The 21,479-nt window shown below is 28.8% G+C and overlaps 1 protein-coding gene across 1 annotated transcript in view; it reads left to right on the top strand.

Moving 5' to 3' along the window:
* Positions 1-21,479, top strand: part of LOC113383478 — a 115,568-nt gene extending 94,089 nt beyond the window's left edge. The window contains exons 3-4 of the mRNA XM_026621744.1: positions 6,011-6,172; positions 21,358-21,479. Of these exons, the coding sequence (XP_026477529.1) occupies positions 6,011-6,172; positions 21,358-21,479 (284 nt within the window). The remainder of the gene's footprint in view (positions 1-6,010; positions 6,173-21,357) is intronic.

Raw genomic sequence — 21,479 nt, 5'->3', positions numbered from 1 at the left:
TCTCAAATGGTTAAAATTTTATTCAAAGGAAATTACTTGCCTGAAAAAGTATCAATATACTCAGTAAAACTTCAAGTGAGTCCATTTGTACAGAAAGTCATACAGTGCCACAATTGTTGGCGATATGGTCATATCCGCCTGCAATGTAAGGCCAAAAAAAGATGCCGAAAATGCTCTAGAGAGCACAACGCTGAATTGTGTCACATAGAAAAAGATTTTGAATGCGCTGGATGTCACAAAAATCACGAAGCAAATGATAAAAATTGTGAAGTTTACCAATTCAATAAAAATGTAAAAGAGCTAATGGCTTTTCAGAATATTTCGTACTCGGAGGCCAAATTTATTCTTCGGAAACAAAATTATGCAGAAGTAACAAAAATAAATCACTTCAATCCAGACTTCAAAAAGACATTTCCTAGAATTAACGAAGCAGTTAATTATGGAACAAACATGATAAATAAAAATAGGTATGAAGCACTGAGTAACCTTCAAGAACAAGAAATAAATATTGATCAAAGTAGGTTAATGCTGATGAATAAACCTAGAAGAATTATGGAAAGAAGACAAACTGAAAATGGCAGATATATACAAATGAATAACAGGAATTTAAAACAAACAAGTGGAGAGAGAAATTCACAAAGGCGCGAATATTGCGGCAAAAATATAGAAATAGAAGAAATTAGGAAAATGCAAATAATCCATGAGGAGCTAGTTAAAAAACTGAGAGAAAAAATAAGGAACAAAGAGTGTGATGATCTAGAGGAAGTTGTGGTAAAATTTAAAAAGGATATGGATATAATTTACGAGAAGTATAATAGTGTGGAAGTTAGAAATATTAGTGAACAACAAATTAAAGTTGGTTTTGATAATAATAACATAAGTTGAAATTATTAGAAGTAAAAGAAAATTGATAAACGTTTAAACAGTTAAATTCAAATTAAAACCAAATCTATAAATTTCATTATGCATTTATTACAGTGGAACATTAGATCGTTTAATTCTAACAAAGAAAGTTTGGAATTCTTTTTATATCAAAATAAAACTGATGTTATATTTTTATCAGAATCCTGGTTCAAATGGAACCGACGGTATTATTTAAAAAATTACAATATAATCAGAACTGACAGATATGACGGGAAAGGTGGAGCGGCTATAATTATTAACGAAAGAATTAACTATCAGATTGTAAATATAGATATTGGAGAAATAGATATAAACAAAGTCCAATTATGTGCAATATCAATAATAGTAGGAGATAAAAAAATATATTTGGTATCAATATATATATCGCCAGGTACACACGTTACGAAACAACAATGGAATTATTTATTTGAGAATATTCCTAGACCGTTCATTATAGCTGGAGATGTAAATGCACATCACCATTCCTGGGGATGTAACTATAATGATAATTACGGAATGAATTTAATGGAATCAATTGAAGAGTGTAATTTATTTGTATTAAATAATGGTTCCCCAACACTTGTGTTTAAAAACACTAAAACTGTAGTTGATGTTACAGTGTGCTCTTCTGAAATATTTCATTTAATAACATGGAAAGTAATAGAGGAAAACTTAGGCTCTGATCATTATCCTATTTATTTTTATTTGGATATAGTGAGAAGTAACAGGATATTGATTCCCAATAGAAAATGGAATTGTCGTAAAGCTGATTGGCAAAAATATAAAATAATGATTGAACATGAAATCTTATCATTGGGCAATCATTTAGATGGTAACATTTATGAAAAATTCACAAATATTATAAATCAAACTGCGGAAAAATGTATACCAATAAATAAAATGTTAACAACATCTCAAGTGAGGAAACCAGTGTGGTGGGATGAAGAATGTTTTAAACTGGTAGAAGAACGAAGAAAAGCAGAAAAGAACTTTAGAAGAAATTCGAGTTTAGAAAATTTTCTTCAGTGTAATAAAATTAAAGCTAAAGTTCGGAAAGAACTAAAAATAAAGAAAAGAGAAAGTTGGTGTAAATTTGTCAACAATCTAAATCCTAATACCCCATCTAAAATTATTTTTAAAATGGTTAAATCAATGAACAATTATATTTCACAGAATGAGAAGAATTCAGAATTGATTAATGATAAAGTAGTGGAAGAAGTAGTTGATAATATTGCGCCCTTTGGAGTGGGTGATGATATTTGTAAATATCTTAAAGGAAATAGAGTAACAGGTTCGGTAGAAAAGTCATTAATTAGACCATTTTCATTATGGGAATTAGAAAAATCTTGGAGCAAAATCAAAGATACTGCTCCAGGATTAGACAACATTCATTATTCTATGTTAAAAAACCTTCCACAGTCCGGAAAAGAAATTCTACTCAAAATTATTAATAAGTATTGGCTGTCACCGAATGAAATTCCTGATTGGAATAAATTTAGAGTTATTTTAATTAAAAAGAAGAGCAATAATTCTGATGATAGCAATGCATATAGACCAATTACTTTGGCGTCATGTATTGCTAAAATAAAAGATAGGATGATAAAAAGAAGAGTCGAGTGGTGGATTGAAAACAATCAGTTACTGCCCAAAAGCCAATTTGGCTTTAGAAAAGGATTAAGCACACAAGATAGTCTAAGTATATTTTCCACAGACATACATCTAGCCTTTTCAAGAAACACTTATGTCGTTGCACTGTTTTGCGATATAAAGGGTGCATACGATAATGTGGTGCCGGGAAATTAGCAGAAAGTCTTGTACATGCTGGCTTACCAGAAAAATTGATCAAAGCTATGGTGTATACTACCTTTAATAGAGAAATAGAAGTTAAAATAAATGAAAATGCAAGGACTGGAAGAGTTCTTCGACAGGGTCTACCTCAAGGAACTATCCTTAGTCCTTTATTATATGCTCTATATGTACGGGATATAGAAGGTATATGGTTGGAAGGTACAAAAATTCTACAATATGCAGATGATTTATTGATCTATATTGAAAAAGATAATTTGAAAGAGGCCATCGATATGATGTCTATGAATATGGAATTGCTGCATATTTGGTTGAATGAGAAAGGTCTGGAACTATCAGATGATAAAAGCTCCATAGGAATATTTACGAGACATTCCAACAAAAAGTTCCCAGCTTGTATTTCAAGTCCATATAATACAATTAAAATTCATTGCAACAATAAATTCCTAGGTATATATTTTGATCAAAAAATGACTTTTAAATATCATATGAATTATATTAAAAAAAGAATTGAAAAAAAGACCAGTTTAATGAGACTGATAAACAGTACTTGGTGGGGTTCACACCCTATCACATCTATTAATTTATATAAAACCATAATTAGATCAATACTGGAATATGGTAGCATAATTTTTGGACATTCGAATATGGTAAATGAGCTTGAAAAAATTCAATACAAATGTTTAAGATTTTGCGCAGGTATGATGAGATCGACACCAACAAATGTACTGTTATTAGAAACTGGTGTTATGCCACTAAAAGTCAGATATGAATGGTTGAGTGACAAATATATGTTGAAAAAAATTAATTTTAATTCATCTGAAATATATGACAGAATTAATGATTTAAATAATGAATGCGAACGTAATATTTATTGGCTGAATAAAAAAATACCTATTATTATTCAGAGTTTTAGAGAAGTAATTAAATATCAAGAAAGTATGTATTCATTTAGCATTCATCCTTATTATAATAAAATATATTTTGACAGTTGTATATTTGATAATATTATAAATATTGATTTATTAAAATCTGATAATAATAATCAAGATGCAGAAGTTATATTTACGGATGGATCGAAGGATATGGACAATGTAGGTTTTGCTATATATAAAGAAACCGATCAAACAAGTGAATGTTACAAGTTACCAGGGTGTGTTTCTGTCTATACAGCGGAGTTATTTGCAATTAAGGAGGCCATAAGAAAAGCTAAAGAACATAATTATAATAAAACAATTATAATTACGGACAGCATGAGCTGTATCAATAAATTACAAGTGTTTTTTAGAGATCTAAATTTAGAAGAAAAAATTTATTTTGATATCTTGCAAGATTTGGAGAAAATTAAAGAAAATGGAAAGGATATAAGAATAGGATGGGTAAAAGGTCACTCCGGAATTTCAGGAAACGAAAAAGCTGATGAATTAGCCAAATACGCTTGCTTAAAGGGAATGGAATATAACCAAGTATTAAATAAAGATATAATAAAAGTTATGAAAAATAAAGCAGTTAATAAATGGAAAACGGATTGGCAAATAACATCAAGATATAAAGGAAAATATTATAAAGGGGTTAACGACTTTGTTAAAAATGTACCTTGGTTTTATCAATTCAAAAATGAAGATAGATACTTTATAAGTACGATGAACAGAATAAGGTGTAACCATGGACAGTTCCCAGAACACCTGTTCAAAATAAAGATGAGAGAGTCAGCTATTTGTGACTGTGGGAAGGATGTTGGATCTTTGGAACATATAATTTTAACTTGCAGCAGATATCAAGAAAATAGGGATTATTTATTATATGAATTATATAGAATTAAAAATTTAGTTAAACCATTTAATTTATTTAGTTTACTGTCAAATATTGATTATTATAAAATTATATATAATTTTTTAGTTAAATGTAAAATTAGAATATAAATGTAGGAAACTTTGTATATGGCTAGTTTGTAAATAAGAGGCCAAATAAAATAAATAAAAAAAAAAAAAAATATCACGTTGAATATACATCTAGAATTGGTTTATTACATACTGAGTATATATCTTGATTCGATGTATTACCTGATGCATAAAATAAGTCTAAATCACGTTATTTCATACCATAAAACTAACTTTTAAGTAGAATTATATACTGAACATACAATGCTTAACTTACTCTTCTCCGTATAGAGACTATATGAAAAGTTTCTTACAGGGTTTTGTTTCATGGCGGAATAATGAAACGTTGATCTAGCAAAAATAAAAGAAAAGTCACAAAGAAAAATAATAAATCTGGAAAAGTTAGCCAGGCACGTCGCTCATGTATATCCTTCTGGATAATACCCACGTCTTTAATGTGGGTTTAGGAAAGCTAGTGAAAAAGAATCAACTGGAACAAAAAAAAAACTAAAACTAGGGATGAAAGATTTAAATAAATCTATTGTACCACTTTCATTTCAGAATTATCTCAGTAATCATCTATTAACATCAAAGCGAAAATTGTTTTATCATACAGTAAATTATTCTGTTATCCCTGTTATTGCATCATTAAGACCTCATATTCTTAATTTATTTATTATATTACTTATAATTCAAATTGCGGACTATTAGTAAGATTTATAACACGATTATATGTTACAATCATCATTTACCATGTTTTTATATTATATCTTATATTATTTAATCTATATGTTTTTTAGCATTTGAGACTTCTATAAAACTCTGTTCCATTTTCTTCATAATTAACTTGAAAATATTACTATTGGCTTGTTTCTTTTCTTTTTTTTTAATTTTATGAAATTAAATTCGCCTATGGAATTTTGTATTCAGCAATTTTCTCATTCATAACGTTTACAAGAGATAAAAAACACATTGATTCACATAATTAATTTGAAAAGTAGTTGTAATTTAATTTTAATTAAGAAAAAACAAATTTTAATTTAGGAAATTTTAATTAAGATTTAAACCCATACTTTTCAAAAATCCGGGACAAATATTGATTTTGAAAAAACCCGGATCAAAAGATGAAAACCCGGAACTGTCCCGGATAAACCATAATATAGGGATTATTATTAATTATTATTATTAAGTGTTCATTAATAATACTTTAATATTGATTTGTGGCATACCAATTTTGTAAATATTTTAATGCATTGTCTTCCTCATTCATGTTGAATATCGTTTCCTTGATCGCTCGCATGTTTGATGATGAATTTGGAAAAAACATTAATTTTATCAAAATATTTTAATTTTTATTAGTAGAATATTATACTCGTTTTCTATATGGACTATATTAAAGTATGCATCTCGTTTATTTTCAGATTTTGTAAATTTATCATACAAGGCCTCGGATGATCCAAACTTCAGATATCGTGCCATGAACTTGTTAAAGCCGACGCGAAATATGTCGGGCACATACCAGTGCGTCGTCGAGACCTATTACGACGGAACGGCTCAGGAATCTGCCAAAATGCTCGTCTATGGTACGTGGAAACTATAATACTAATCGTTATGTTTCAAATTATCTCTTAAAATTATTCTAAAGCTGCAGAATATAGTCATACTATGGAGTTTTAATTAAATATAGTACGCGACTGGTCTAAAAGTTTCGAATGAAATGAAAATACTGACAATTTCTTATTCTCCTGTGTTTTGTCACAGAGTAGACAACCGAGTAGATAACCGAGTAATTACGAAGTTCTGGCACTTGAGGTCGATTATATATATCAATTGAGGGTTGAACAATTAAATAATTGGGCAATTGTAATCTAATTACGATTATATATTTAGGTATAGAACTTACAATTACTAAAAATTTATACCTAAAAAACAAATAACTAATTCACACAATCCCATATGTATAAAAGAATTTAAAACCTACTCGACAAACATTAAACTAAGTACTAATACTTTAAATTCTTATAATTGAAAGTTTTTAAATCTTGATATAGTGCACAGTACAGTTTTGTATTTAATTGTTAGAAATTAACATGAGTTTTAGTCGCCAAAAATTATTTAGCATCAAAAAAAGATATCAGATTTATGAATAAAATATATGCATGTAGCACATGATTCACTGAAATTACATAAAATTTTATCGTGAATTTTTTTCACTACAGATAATCAGAAGTATTATTATGTGAAAATAAGTTAATTAATTTGTAATTAATTAGGTTATTTTCACATAATAAGTAATTAATTTTATAATTATTAATTTCCAATTATATTACAAAATATTTGTGTACAAAAGTATTATCCCATTCTACAAAATAACCCATTTTCACATTGGTGCCTATTATGACACCAATGTGGAAATAGATTAATTTGTAATTAATAATTTCTAGTTTTATAAAAATGTATTACAAAATTTTACAAAAATATGTATTATGACATGTCATTCTCATTTGCTCGGATCTGATGTTCCAGAAGAAATATGGAGCTAATTAATTATTAATTTGCAGCTAATATTGAATTATATTTCTAAGGCCATTTCTTCTTTAGTCTCTTTATTGAGATGTAATTCATAATTAATCGCGTTCTATTATTTGAGTGTTCATCAATTCTTGAGTGGTTCATTGATACTGTTTTTATTGAACAACTGGGTTCACTTATTAGGTTATTTGGTTGGTGGAAGCGTAAATTTCTCATGACAAGAAAATAAAGGAATTTAATGATGTAATCACTATTGCCACACGGCTGGATTGTGTGATTTTTTAATACCCTCAAAATAGTACTAAAACATCTGTTGTTACAAGATAGTTTGCAAAAATGTATATAAGTTTGTGTTTCACCGAGATGCTGCCGAACTCTATTAGGCACACTTGAATTTCATTTATATTTTCGAAGAAACAGATATATTTAGATAGTGGCTATATCAGAGCGATTAAAAGATGATGAATAAATGTTTAATTGTTGTATATTTAAATGAAATACTACTATATTAAGACTTACAGATGATATGTTACTTAGATAAGGTTTGAATTGATACTTACGTTTGTTAGATGATTTTTTAGATATTACTCCTTTGAGTGTTGATATAAGACTGATATTAGATGAAATTTCAGTTATTACTAAATTATAATGATTTCACAATTTTATATTATTTTTCTGATTGGTTCGTTTTTGTGGGTTCAAGATGGGACATCCCATTACATATTTGACCAATCAGGTATTAACCGGTGAATCCATGGTACGTGGAATTCAATCGGGAACAGGTGATTAGAGATTCTTAGAAAAATGGATAATTGGTATGATTTAGGGACAGGATGCATGACAATGAGAGGGATTATTTAATAGTTTTAAATTATACAATAAGGGATGAGGGTTTATTATTGCTATCCTGCATGAAGGTAATAATATATAACAATATCATTCTATTAGACCAGGGACGAATAAGGCGTTAACAGCATCAATATCTTTCATTAAAAATGTGCTCCATATTCTACCTTACAACACACTAATCCACCATTATATAGATCATAGCCAATACTCATTTCTTACTTTTTCTGAGTAACAAAGATTAATTATTACATTATTTATACTGTTTTCATTCACTATATGCTGTTACAGAGCTATCTACCCAATAGATTCAAACTAATGGGCATTACATTCGAATTTATAGCTACTAACTACATAATGCCAAAAAACAAACTGTAACATACTTATTTTCAAGTAATAGCTATTTATAAATAAAACACATAAAATTAATTAATATTGAAAGTATTGTAAACTGCTATTATAAATTTGATGGCGATTTGTTTTACAATGTATTGATCGAAAAAGCAATTTAATAAATTTTAATCCAACGACATCGTTTTCCGTCCACACATTTGGTTTTCGTTACAAATAATTCTGTCCCAATCGCTGAGCCTTTGCGAATGTCTATGGGTTAAAATCGTTTCGCAATATCCTGTTCGATGGCAACGGAAACGCACGGTTCTGCACTATAGGCAAACGGAAGTCCTCAAGCGTTTTGACGAATATATGAGAACAAGCTGTCGATATCATGACTGAGGTAATATGAGTTACGGACGCGGAAAGCTTTAGGCGACGATTCGGTGATGATGTCAACGGCAAATAAGATTCACTAATTAAATATATGTATTATTAATAATTCTTTGAGTAATATTGGAATGAGCTGCAAATGATTTAATATCATTTAGCTTATTGACTTTGCTATCAATTCGTGTGTTAAATGCGCAAAATGAATATCGTGCCTTAAGGCAAATGGCTGGAACTTCCCGTACCAAAATTATTTTTTTAAAAAAAGATTAACATCTTTGAAAAAATTGCACTTTGAAAAAATTAGATTTTTGAAAAACTATAAATTTTTGACAAAAATTTACTTTTTTTAAAAAAAAGACATTTTGTAAAAAATGTTTCTTTATTTTGAAATATCTTGGAAATTTTGAACTTTTTTTCAAAGCAATCGTACTAGTTTAACGACAAAGAGACGAAATATCGAAGCCCGTAAGCGCCGCGTCGCCGCATAACTGATAAACGTTGGTACGAAACTCATAGGAAATTTAAACAAAATTTATACTTATTGTTAAAATCTCTGACAAACTGAGATACCATTTGTGGCACTTTTTGCCCCTCATCTTTGCAACGGCTAGACCTGTCTATGCTAAAAACTAATCAGCACGTCGCCTTATCAGAAGAAATCGAATGTTTTTTGAATAATTGAAATCGGTTGAACCGTGTTCCCAAAATCGTCGACGAAAATTTGTATCCGCACATACGCACACACACATATACATCCATTTTTTTCAGGTATGCCAAAATGTTCAGAAGGTTTTGAAACGTAAAGATATATAAAAATTTTCATTTTCGTTTTTTTTGCGATTACTATAACTTACCCTACGGGAAGTTAATTATGTCAGTGGTCAAGTGTGAATAATTTTTTAAAATCAGATGTTTGAATAGTCGCATAAATTAATTAATGGTTTAAATTTTGTCAAACGTACTTAATTTTTTTTTACCTTAAATTGATTAAAGAAATTAATATCAGGGGAAAAGTTAACTCCACCAAATAACTAATTTTGGTACAAATTCGATTCAACCACTAGGATGACTGGTACATAATAATGTAAATACTTATAAATATCAAATGTTGTACTTAATTTCAGATTTTTTTTAATGTATTCGATATGGGCGAACGGCTCAAATAGAAATGTTTGTAATTTGTAATATATAATATTTTTTCTAAATATTAGTTAAGTGACAATTTAACACTTTACTCTCATTAAAACCTTATATTACAGATCCAGATTACGAGATTAGATTCTTAATCATATAATAGATAGATTTTTAGATTAGGGTGCACTATAAGACACAAAATACTTTACCTACAAATTCTTTAAGATTGATTAGTTTTGATACCACTTCTTAATTCTTAACATGTCAATAGTTTATTATACTTCATTTATTTTACTTATTTTAAATCTTGAATATTGATTTTATAAGAACTATAAATTAATTTAAGAGTTTCATATTCTTAGTTTTTTTCATAAATCGTAAATTCGATTTTTACAAATCATTTAGCAGAACAGTATTCCATTACAATGACATTAAAGGAATTTCTGTTATTTTTTTCAACGTTTTAGACTTCTAATTTTTTTCCTAATTATTTATTTCAAGTACTTATTTATATGTTTATAATGCATTAACACAAGTATAGTGTTTTATTCGATATTTTTAAGTGTGTTCTTTAAAATTTCTCAAGTTCGCTCCAACTTTGAAGTTCACCAGTTTTTTTTCGTAAAACTTCAAGTCATTTCTTGAGAAACTGACTTCTTGAGAAATTTAATGACTTCAATTATACCAACCCTCTTACATTAATATTTCTTAGTAAACTTTTCAGTTTTCAGCCTTTTTCTAAATCTTGCGCAATATTTAGATTTAACGCATCATTAACTTTCCTTAAGTAGCTTGAGAAAAGAAGAAAGAAAAACAATTTTCTTTGAAAAAGGGTTTTTACGCGTTGTAAATTATGTTAATTATAAAAAATCGTTGCAGATTTTTCAGAAAAGGAAATTAATTTAAAACATTAGTATACAGAATTAAAATGGTACTATCACCGATATTTGGAAAATATATTATTTACTAAAATTGCAATGACTATGATAATTAAGGGTGCAATTGCTTTGCGTATTTATTGCCTGTCGAGATTAATTTGACTCAATGCCACTAAGTGGCATGTGTATTTTGGGCTTTCAGCTATTGGGGCGATTAAGGGCTCAATTGAAACTTGATTAATTAACCGACTATAATTCAATTTCGAGTACTTCGATGAGATTAATTACATTCCGGAAACTTTAATATATCGTAATTTAGGACATTAGCTAAGATGTCTTCAGTGTCGCCACAATGGTGGTTCATATTATCTATATTATTGGTTCAGAACATTTTATTGCAAAATTATTTTCTTATGTTTCGTATTGTCAAAATTATTTTCTTATGTTTTCATATAGGGCTCGCCCGTAGGTAAGCGGTTAAGAGCGACGGGACTTGCTTCAGAGGTCCCGGGTTCGATACCCACTTCGCGCAGCCTGTTGTCAGGCAACAGTGACAACGATTTTCACTTGGAAATATAATTAGCAATATGTTTGAAAGTGAAAAATAGCCCTAACCCGGCATTGCTGCACCATACTTGCCCTATTACAGAGATTGTAATAAAAATTTATCATACAGAGATGTGACAACTGTTTGGGTTGCCATCTGTAATAAAAACAAGCGTAGTCTGTAAGATATTAATCACAAAAGCTCATAGAACCCATAAGTTCTGATCGCTGTTCAAATAAAATTATAAAAAAAAATGTTTTCATATAAAACCATCCCTGATCCGGCATTGCTGCATCAATAAATATTAGAGCTATTATAAAAATTTTGATAACTCATCCCGTGGGTAACTAAAAAGGGTAAAGGTAACTAAAAACTATTTGGGTTGCTATCTGCAGAACCGATTTATTTAAGTCAATTTAGCACAACAGCTCCTTAATTTATGATTGCTGTTCAAATATAAAAAAAATACAAAAGTTTGATCTAATTATTACAACACATATTGTTCCCTAATATTGAAGCGTCACTAGAATTATCAAAATCTATCAAACTGTGCATTTAAACACCGAAGTAGGTCTCAAATCTAATGAACATTTGAGACCTACTCCTTTTTTTCTAAACATAGTTTTTATTCCGAAGCAGCGATTAAAATAGATCTATTGCGGTTAGAGTTGATTTTCTCAATAGACGTGTATGTAGAACTTCAAAAAACAACCTTAGCTTCTTATGCAAAAAGTTATCTTATTTTGCAAGGTGTGAAATATATTTTGGGGTATTATATATCATGTAAACATTATTCACTTTTATCAGTTTTATACACGCTCTAAATAAAGCATCCAAAAATAACTACGAAACTGGCAAAATTTCAGATAAATTATTATTATTTTTCTCAAATACTATTTACTGACAATACTATGCCATGTCAGCATATTTGGATTAGGAAGCAATCGTTTCTGGGTAAAAATCCAAAAACTTCTCTTACATCTCGAACGTATTTTCTGATGCAGCGCCGGCTTGGTAGACACGGACGCCCACTGTAAATAATGAAAATGTCGCGAAATGTACATAAAGGATTTCTACGCCAAGACAATGTATCTCGGTACGTTTTTATGGACACACTTCGCTTTGCATAACTGAAAGAAATATGCGACACATAAGTGTACGCAACAAAGGAAACCAAAAGGATTACTGAGAAATTCCCAGAGATAGTTTATCCCTTTGTGTAAATATTTGATATTTGTAGATTTTTCAAAAAACGTTTTGAAATGGTTCACGTAGTAGCGAAATAATTCAAACGTGTCTGCATGTTTTATGCAATATTCAATTTCCATCCAACTCAGTGAGGATTGTTGGAATTACACAAGCAGAAATTGTTAGGTATTTACTCATGTATAAGAAAAATTTGCTTACCTAAACACTATTGATAAAAATCAGAAAAGAATTTATTTCTTTCTGGAATTCCTGCAAAATTTTCAGATATGGTTATAAATATCCTAGTAATTACTGCTTATATTTATTATAAAATCTCTATAAAATTATGATAATATGATTATCATATGTAATGATCATTTTTAACTGTCAAATGCATTTTTTTCAACGTTATCTCAAAGACTGAACTTGAATTCTTTGTATTTTTGGGCCCGTATCTTCGAAACAATTGGACCTGCCTTTGCCAAAAATTATTCAGCACGTCTCCTCATCAATAGGAATCGAATGTGTTTTGAATCATTGAAATTGGTTAATACAGACGTTAATAAAGAGAATAAAAAAAACAAAAATATTGATTAATCTTTGCTCTCGAAATTGTGGACAATAATTTGTATTTATATACATACTCCATATGCACACAACATACACACATATACATCAATTTTTTCTGAAGTACGCCAAAATGTTTAGAAGATCATGAAACGTGATTTTTTTGTGATTGTAGTGTGGACTATAAAATTACTATTTTATTTAATAATAATAATTTAATAATAAATCATTTCTTTAACAGTGGCGAAGTTTTATTAATTCACTTCTCGTAGGACAAGTTATAGTAATCGAAAAAAAAATCGAAAATGAAAATTTTTATATATCTTTACGTTTCAAAGGTTTCTGAACATTTTGGCATACCTTAAAAAAATGGATGTATGTGTGTGTGTATGTGTATGTGTGTGTGTGCGTGTGTATGTGTGTGTGTGCGGATACAAATTTTCGTCGACGATTTCGGGAACACGGATGAAGCGATTTGAATAATTCAAAAAACATTCGATTTTGGCGAAGGCAGGTCTAGCCGTTCCGAACATACGGGGCAAAAAGTGCCAAAAACGATAACTCAGTTTTTAAGAGAACGGAGCGTCCGACTTGAATAATTCAAAAAACATTTTACTTGTTTTAACAAGATGAAGAACTGATCAAATTTTCATGAAGACAGATCTAGCGGTTTCGGAGATCTAGTAAAAAAAAGTAAAAAAAATGTCATTTGGCGGTCAAAAATGATCATTAGACATATGCACATCAAATTATCGGATATTTTATAGAGATTTTAACAATAAGTATAAAATTTGTTTACATTCCTATGGGTTCCGGAACCAGTGTTTATCCGGTAGACGGCGACGAGGTGCTTACGCGCTTCGATATTTCATCTCTATGCAGTTAAAGCAGTACGATTGCTTTGAAAAAAGTTCAGAATTTCCAAAATATTTAAAAATAAATTATTCTTCAAAAATTCTTTTTTTTTCAAAAATCTTATTTTTTCAAACTAATTTTTTTTCAAAAATTTTAATTTTTTTAAAAAAATAATTTTTGGTACGGGAAGTTTCAGCAATTTGCCTCAAGGCACGATGCCATGCGCCCCACTAGTTGATATCATTTTCAGATGTGAAATCTTCACAATATTCTTTTTGATTTATTAATTACATAAAGAACAATCATACTTTATTATTTTATTGAGCATATATACAATAAACATAAATTGAGAATCTAAACGAAAATCAAATTGAAAAGTTTTTAAAATATTATATATACCACCACCTATTTCGTTTATAAATCCATCTATTACTATTTTTTTCTCCGCACTCTCTTGAAACATCTCATCTATTTTTCATATAGTAAACTTCAAACAAAAAAATATGAAAAGAACTGAGAACTTTAAATGCGGGATATCGATCATAAGAATAGCGTTTCGGTAGTTACGGGATTGAAAGGGTTTAGAGAATATTCGAATAAAAGAAAAATGCTGCGTCAGAACAAGTGACGTGATAAAGATATAAAACTGTGTCAGGACACAGGGTTATCCATATTGAATATTACAATTCACACAATTTAAACCAAGTATATTTTTCTATGTGTGCTTAGATGTTTCAGATTGATATCAAAATACATATGAAATATATAAAAACTAAACAATTATTCTTATTAGCCTTGACTTATTTTGTGACAAAAAGCTTTTTGGGTTTTAAACGTCCTGTAGGGTGAGTTATAGTAATTGCATAGAATTAGCAAATGAAATTTTTTATATATGTTTTTCTGAACATTTTAGTATACCTTAGTAAAAATGGATGTATATGTACGTAGTGTGTATTTATGTATGTTCGGGTATATTTTTTGTCAACCATTTCAAAAGCACAGTTTAACCGATTTGGGTGATTCAAAAAATACTTGCATCGTATTCATTGGAAGATCTGGGAACCCTCTCTTCTATCATATATTTCACGATTTTCCATGTTTTAGTTTATTTTAGACCTTCTACACAGGCCAACAAAGAAAATGGTGCAAACCATTTTAATGCTGTGTTTAAGTATATTTTCAAAAACGACATTGTTTTTTTTCTATGAGTTTTAGTTTTCAAGATATGATATATATGATATATAAGGAATGAAAGTACAAAATAGTAATACAATTCAGAATGTTATTTTAATGAGATATGCCTACTCGTACATACAAACTAACAAGGCCCATTCGGCTTTAGTTGGGACATTAGTTGACACTGTGAAAAGTTCTTTTCCGTGATTGCCTAGAATGGACCTGGTTTCGGCAAATTCTTTCCAAGTTCCAGACTAGAGCTGATACAAAAAAATGGTTTACAGATTTGAAATCAGCGCAAAAAATACTATAAGAATCAGCTCTAACATTTGATGCACCAAACAAAAAAAATTTTTAGGCTTGTGTTATTTATACAATTGTGCTTAAATTAGAATGAAAGTTCTCAATAAAATCAATAAATCAGCACAAATAAAAATATAACTATTTCGTAGTAATTTTTGATTTGATAAAATATTACTTTAATTTTAAATGTTGAGTATATTCTTATCTTATAATCTTACAAAATCTTATAAGAAGCTTACAATTATAAAATACTGTATATTTCAATTTATTTTATGAATAAATTCAATTCAATATAATTCTATATTAAAAAAATGGATTATCAACAATGATTTACTTTTAAATTACTGACTATTTTTAACTTCACGTAGGGCAAGTTATAGTAGTCGCAAAAAATCAAAAATGAAAATTTGTATATATCTTTACGTTTCAAAACCTACTAAACATTTTGGCATACCTTAGAAAAAATGGATGTATGTGTGTGTGTGCGTGTATGTGTGTGTGAGGATACAAATTTTCGTCGACGATTTCGGGAACACGGATGAAGTGATTTGAATAAACATTCGATTCGTATTGATAAGGAGACGTGCTGATTAGTTTTTGGCAGAGGCAGGTCTAGCCATTCCAAAGATATGGGGCAAAAAGTGCCAAAAACGGTAACTCAGTTTTAAAGAGAACGGAACGTTCGATTTGAATAATTCAAAAAACATTTTACTTGTATTATCAAAATGAAGAACTGATGAAATTTTCATGAAGGCAGGTCTAACGGTTTCGGAGATCTAGTAAACAAAGTAAAAAAAAATGCCATTTGGCGGTCAAAAATGATTATTAGACATATGCATATCAAATTATCAGATATTTTATAGAGTAACAATAAGTATAAATTTTGTTTACATTCCTTTGGGTTCCGTACCAATCTTTATCCGTTAGACGGCGACGCGGCGCTTACACGCTTCGATATTTTGTCTCTATGCAGTTAAAGCAGTACGATTGCTTTGAAAAAAAGTTCCAAAATATTTCAAAATAAATTTTTCTTCAAAAAGTCTTTTTTTCTCAAGAATCTAATTTTTTCAGAGTAAATTTTTTTCAAAAGTTAATCTTCTTAAAAACTAATAATTTTTGGTACGGGAAGTTCCAGCAATACACTAATTTAAATTTAATTTATCGAATATTCCACTATGACTCATCATAACTTTTAATAAAGACCATTTTTATCACGCCTTTTTGCATTAAAATTGTTACACTATATTTATGAATTTGTCATATTAGTCTTGATAATTGTTTATGACGATCATTTTTCTTATTTTTAATATGCGGGGAAAAGTATCGATATATAAAGTAAATAAAATTGATTTGTGATTGGTATTTTACTCATTAGTTTACCTTTAGCAGCTTTTAAATGTATGTAGATTAGAGAGTAAAGTATATTTTATAGTGTTTGCAATAATGTTCACAGTACAGTACATATATTATTTTATTTACATTTTGGTCATCATTAACTATGTAATATCAGAGAAAATTTCATATGGGCTATTGTGACATTATTAGATAATTTAGTTAAAAATGTATCAAGAAAACATGATAGATCAGAGAATGAAAATTTACCGAAATTCCTGAAAAAAAAAACTATTTTTCATGCCACACTAATATGATGGACATGGCTCTATATTAAAACTTATGTTCTTCTTCTACCAAACCATGTATGTCAGACATACATGTCTGACATGGCTCATGTAAAACTCGTTAGCGTCAGGCATATATAACTGTCATGTCCATAAAAGTGTTAACTAGCGCTACCTTGTAACTTCATTTTTTTATTACTAATCAAGACTAATAATTATGTTTATCCAAAAAGATCACGTTAAATCATTGTAGGTAATGCAATACATGAACCAAATCAGGCGTTCTTTCGCAATTGAAAATAATCTAAGAAATGTATCAGCATATTAATTAATAATGTTATTTTATCAATTCTAATAAATTATCAGTTGACGTTTACTTAAAACGGTGCTGAACACGAAATGTCTCCCTTAGTTGGCAAAACATCATGAAACGACATGACGGGCGTTTGATTGATAATGGAATTACATGACCGGAGACGGAGTCTCCCGCCGACGAGGAACATCGCGTGATTCATTCCTTGTTTTCTCACACATCATGTTATGTTTTCAACTTGTCTGATTAGTTTTTACAGCCAGGAAAATGAAGTTTAAGTCACTATATTGGATAATATAGATAATAATATTTACCTTTAGTCCATGATATTTTAATAGATGCAGAAGTAGAAAAAATAAAATTATTTTACGTTATTATTACATTTACATCGTAGTACAAATCTTGATTTAATGAAAAATGCTTGAATAAAAAAAATATTTTACCCTGTTCCTTGAAAATATCGATTAATAAGATTAATGATTAGTAAGTTTATTGATTAGAAATTATTTCTATATTATTCGTAGTTTCTATAAATCTTTGAAGTTATTAAAATGGAAAATATTTTTAGGCAAGACAGATATTATAGCTGTTCAATGAATGAGATTATATCACCAGCGAAAAAGTAAAAAAAATACAAGCCGTCAATGAATGTATGTTAATTTTAAATACATGAAGTTCTTCAAACACAATTCCATGATGAGTGAAGTTGCGAAAACAATATTTGTTTAGACGTCGTTTAACGTAATCCACTATGTAAACGAATATTATAGAATTTAATAATCAGCAATTACTTCATTTCTCTAGTGAAGGTTTATTTCTAAATGCTAATTACAATGACAAACCGATCATGTCATATTTGAAGTATGACTTTAATTATATTATCATTTTTAAATATTATACATATTTTTAATGCTACGTATTATAAATATATAATTTATAATTTATCATTATATTACAAATATTTTTCGACCTGATATGAGTTGATTCTAATTAAGTAAAATGTGATTCAAACCAGATAAGGGCTGGATTGGAATGATGTGAATCACTTGATTTGAGTTGGAACATCACTAATCTAGATTGATGCCTGCTAAAAAAACTTTGAAATGTTTTATACATTTAATTAACACTCGTCTTAAAAATATTTTGTTAACGCCTCGTAATATCATTTCTTCATATATTAGTGTTTTACACTTAGATAAAAATTATTTTTCTGAATCTTAATTTAAACAAGCTGATGTAGGTCACATATCATAATTAAAATCTTATTTGGGGATTCGAGTTTTTCAAGCAACTTTATCGTATTTTATAATTATAACATTTTTATTATGTATATGTCATAATTGATGAAATAATAATGTCAATCGTTCTCTTAGACAATAAGCTAGTTGAACCCATAATTACAAAACCAATATGTGCTTTGAGCTGGACCGCTAAACTAAAGTGATTGACATTTAATTATATCTGCTGAATATACATACTAAGATATAATTATACACACACACACATATATATATTTATATATATATATATATATATATATATTTATATATACACATGTTAGTCACTTGGTCATGGAAACTGGTGATAACATTTAGCTTCATATTTATGTTCTTACAATTAGTCTGAACATTTTTTTACAAATAGGTACTCACTCTTGAATCAAACTATTTTAAAACAGAAGAATAAGCATAGAATATCAATACAATTTTAAATGGTGCAATTATTATGTGTAAATGATTTAATTTGTAATTAATAATTTCCAACTATATAAAAATGCAATTCGACATATTTGTTTACAAAAATAAATATTATGACTCCAGTCTACTTTGATCCCACAATTATAAAACTAGCTCAAAAAATAAGAAGAATACAATTAAAAATAAATAATTATTTCTCTAACCTTTACAGTAAAAGTAGAAATTAATAAACTTCGAAAGAAATTCTAACAAAAAACAGTCCTTTTTTACACTTTTGATATATATAGCTTCAATAAATTTGAACTATAAAGAAAACATCGTTACATTTACGTAAAAATTACTTACGTTTTAATTCATTTACGTAAAAATTACTGTTACAAAAACAAAAGTTAACACAAACAACCCAAATAAATATTATACGTTTTTCTGCAAAAAATGCTACTTCATTTTTAACACAAAATAATTAAAAGCATTATTGTACTTAATTACTAACCTGCAGTTTGTTGTCAATTAGATTTTGCGTTAATTGTAAATTTGAATTTTAGACAACCATTGTATTCTGGTATTAATGGGTGCAATCCAATTATGATTTTGATTGACACAGAGGTGATTGCAATATGCATCATATGATTGGAATGATTTTATTTGTAGGTATAGATCGAGCCAATTATTTACACATTTGTTGTGTGAAACACGTGTTTGCTAAAGCCGGTTAAATAATATATTACGCGACGTGAAAAATGCAATACTTTGCCGCTTTTTAATTAAATCGGGCGCAGTAATGTAATATATTGCGCTGGTACTAATTGAATTTTTATAACTTTCATTTTATCAAAATGCTTCATGAATAATGCGAAATTTATCAAGATTTATAGCCATAGTTTTAATTATTTATTTAAATATTACTGTTTTCATGTTCTTAATAAATTATTTAAATGTAAATTAAAACTTTTTGGCCCGTTTAAAGCCTATTAAAAATTATGTGGATGTAATATTCGAAGAATACAAAGACCAGACAGATGCAATTCGAAGTTGTGCAATCAATTTTCCATAGTAAATACTCGTAATAGTTTCTGATAATTCCAAATTGATAAAAAATTACTAGTAGACATATTAACTTCCCATGGGGTAAGTTATTGTAATCGTTCAAAAATCGAAATTCAAAATTTTTACATTTCTCGACCTTTTGAAGGTTTCTGAACATTTTGGCATACCTCAGAAAAAATGGACATGTGTGTGTGTGTGTATGTATGTATGTATGGATACAATTTTTCGGTCACGTTTTCGGGCGCACGGATCAACCGATTTGAGTGGTTCAAAAAACATTCGATTTCTATTGATAGGGAGATGTGTTGATTAGTTTTTGGCAAAGGCAGGTTCAGCAGTTACGGAGATAAAGAACAAAGAGTGCAGAAAATAGAAATCGAGTTTTTGAGAGAACGGAGTATCCGATTTGAATGATCTAAAAAACATTCAATTAGCAATGATTGGGAGAAGTGGTTATCAGTTTTTGGCAAAGGTAGGCCCAGTCATTTCGAAGATACAGAGCTAAATGTTAAAAAAGTGGCAGTTTTTGAGAGAACTAAGCGTCCGATTTAAATGATTCAAAGAACTTTCTGCTTGTTTTAACAAAATAATTGATTTTGGTTAAATAATAAATTTTGTTCAAATATTTTTTTTTTCAAAAAAATTTTTTTTTGTATATCGATAATAAATCAGATTTTATTTTTAATTCTGACTTAAGTTCTAATATATTTTAAACAAATAACTTCAACTTTGCAATTCAGTTTATATAATTCTTATAAGTCTTAGACAATGTTACAATATTTATAATAATCTATTTGAAAACATTCAGTATTTCTCGAACATTTCGTTACGGTACGGGAAGTTCCAGCAATTTGCCTTAAGGCACGATGCCATACACCCCACTAGTTTGTTGTTTTGACAACAAATATTTATTATTGTTTTTAGAAAGAACGATTAATTTAATATCAGTGATATAAAACTTATTCAGTTTCTTACAAAGTGTTATATGCACTACAGCGCAGCAAGTTTTTCGCAACTTTAATTAATTTTTATAATTATACTACTTCTCATAGGCCTAAAATATTTTAAGGTGTTCTGTTTGACTATCAACTGTATGACCATGCGAAGGTTCATTATAATCCCAGAAGATTAAACCTGAGGTTCTCCTTGTTAGAGACTCCGCTCATCTCTCACCTTTCTTACAATGAATCAAAAATGTAATTTGTTAAACTTATTCTTCAAAACTATTTCCTAGATGTTTGGAAAATAAAAAAAATAAGAAAGATATGATCTTATAAGTTTGGACATAATTTTTCTTTTTTTACTTTATATTGTCACTATATAACTTTTTTTTGTTGCAGTGCCTCAATCGATGCTTCTTTTGGGGCAAGAAAAAGTGGACGATGATACAATAAGGGTATTTTGTTGGGCTCATGGTGTCTATCCATCACCAATCATAACCATGCGAATTGCAAATAAGTGA

Source organism: Ctenocephalides felis, unplaced genomic scaffold (assembly GCF_003426905.1).
Source record: "Ctenocephalides felis isolate EL2017-DRISC unplaced genomic scaffold, ASM342690v1 CF-g0.4_SCAFFOLD_00845, whole genome shotgun sequence".
NCBI lineage: Eukaryota > Metazoa > Arthropoda > Insecta > Siphonaptera > Pulicidae > Ctenocephalides > Ctenocephalides felis.
This window is presented reverse-complemented; position numbering and strand designations above follow the sequence as displayed.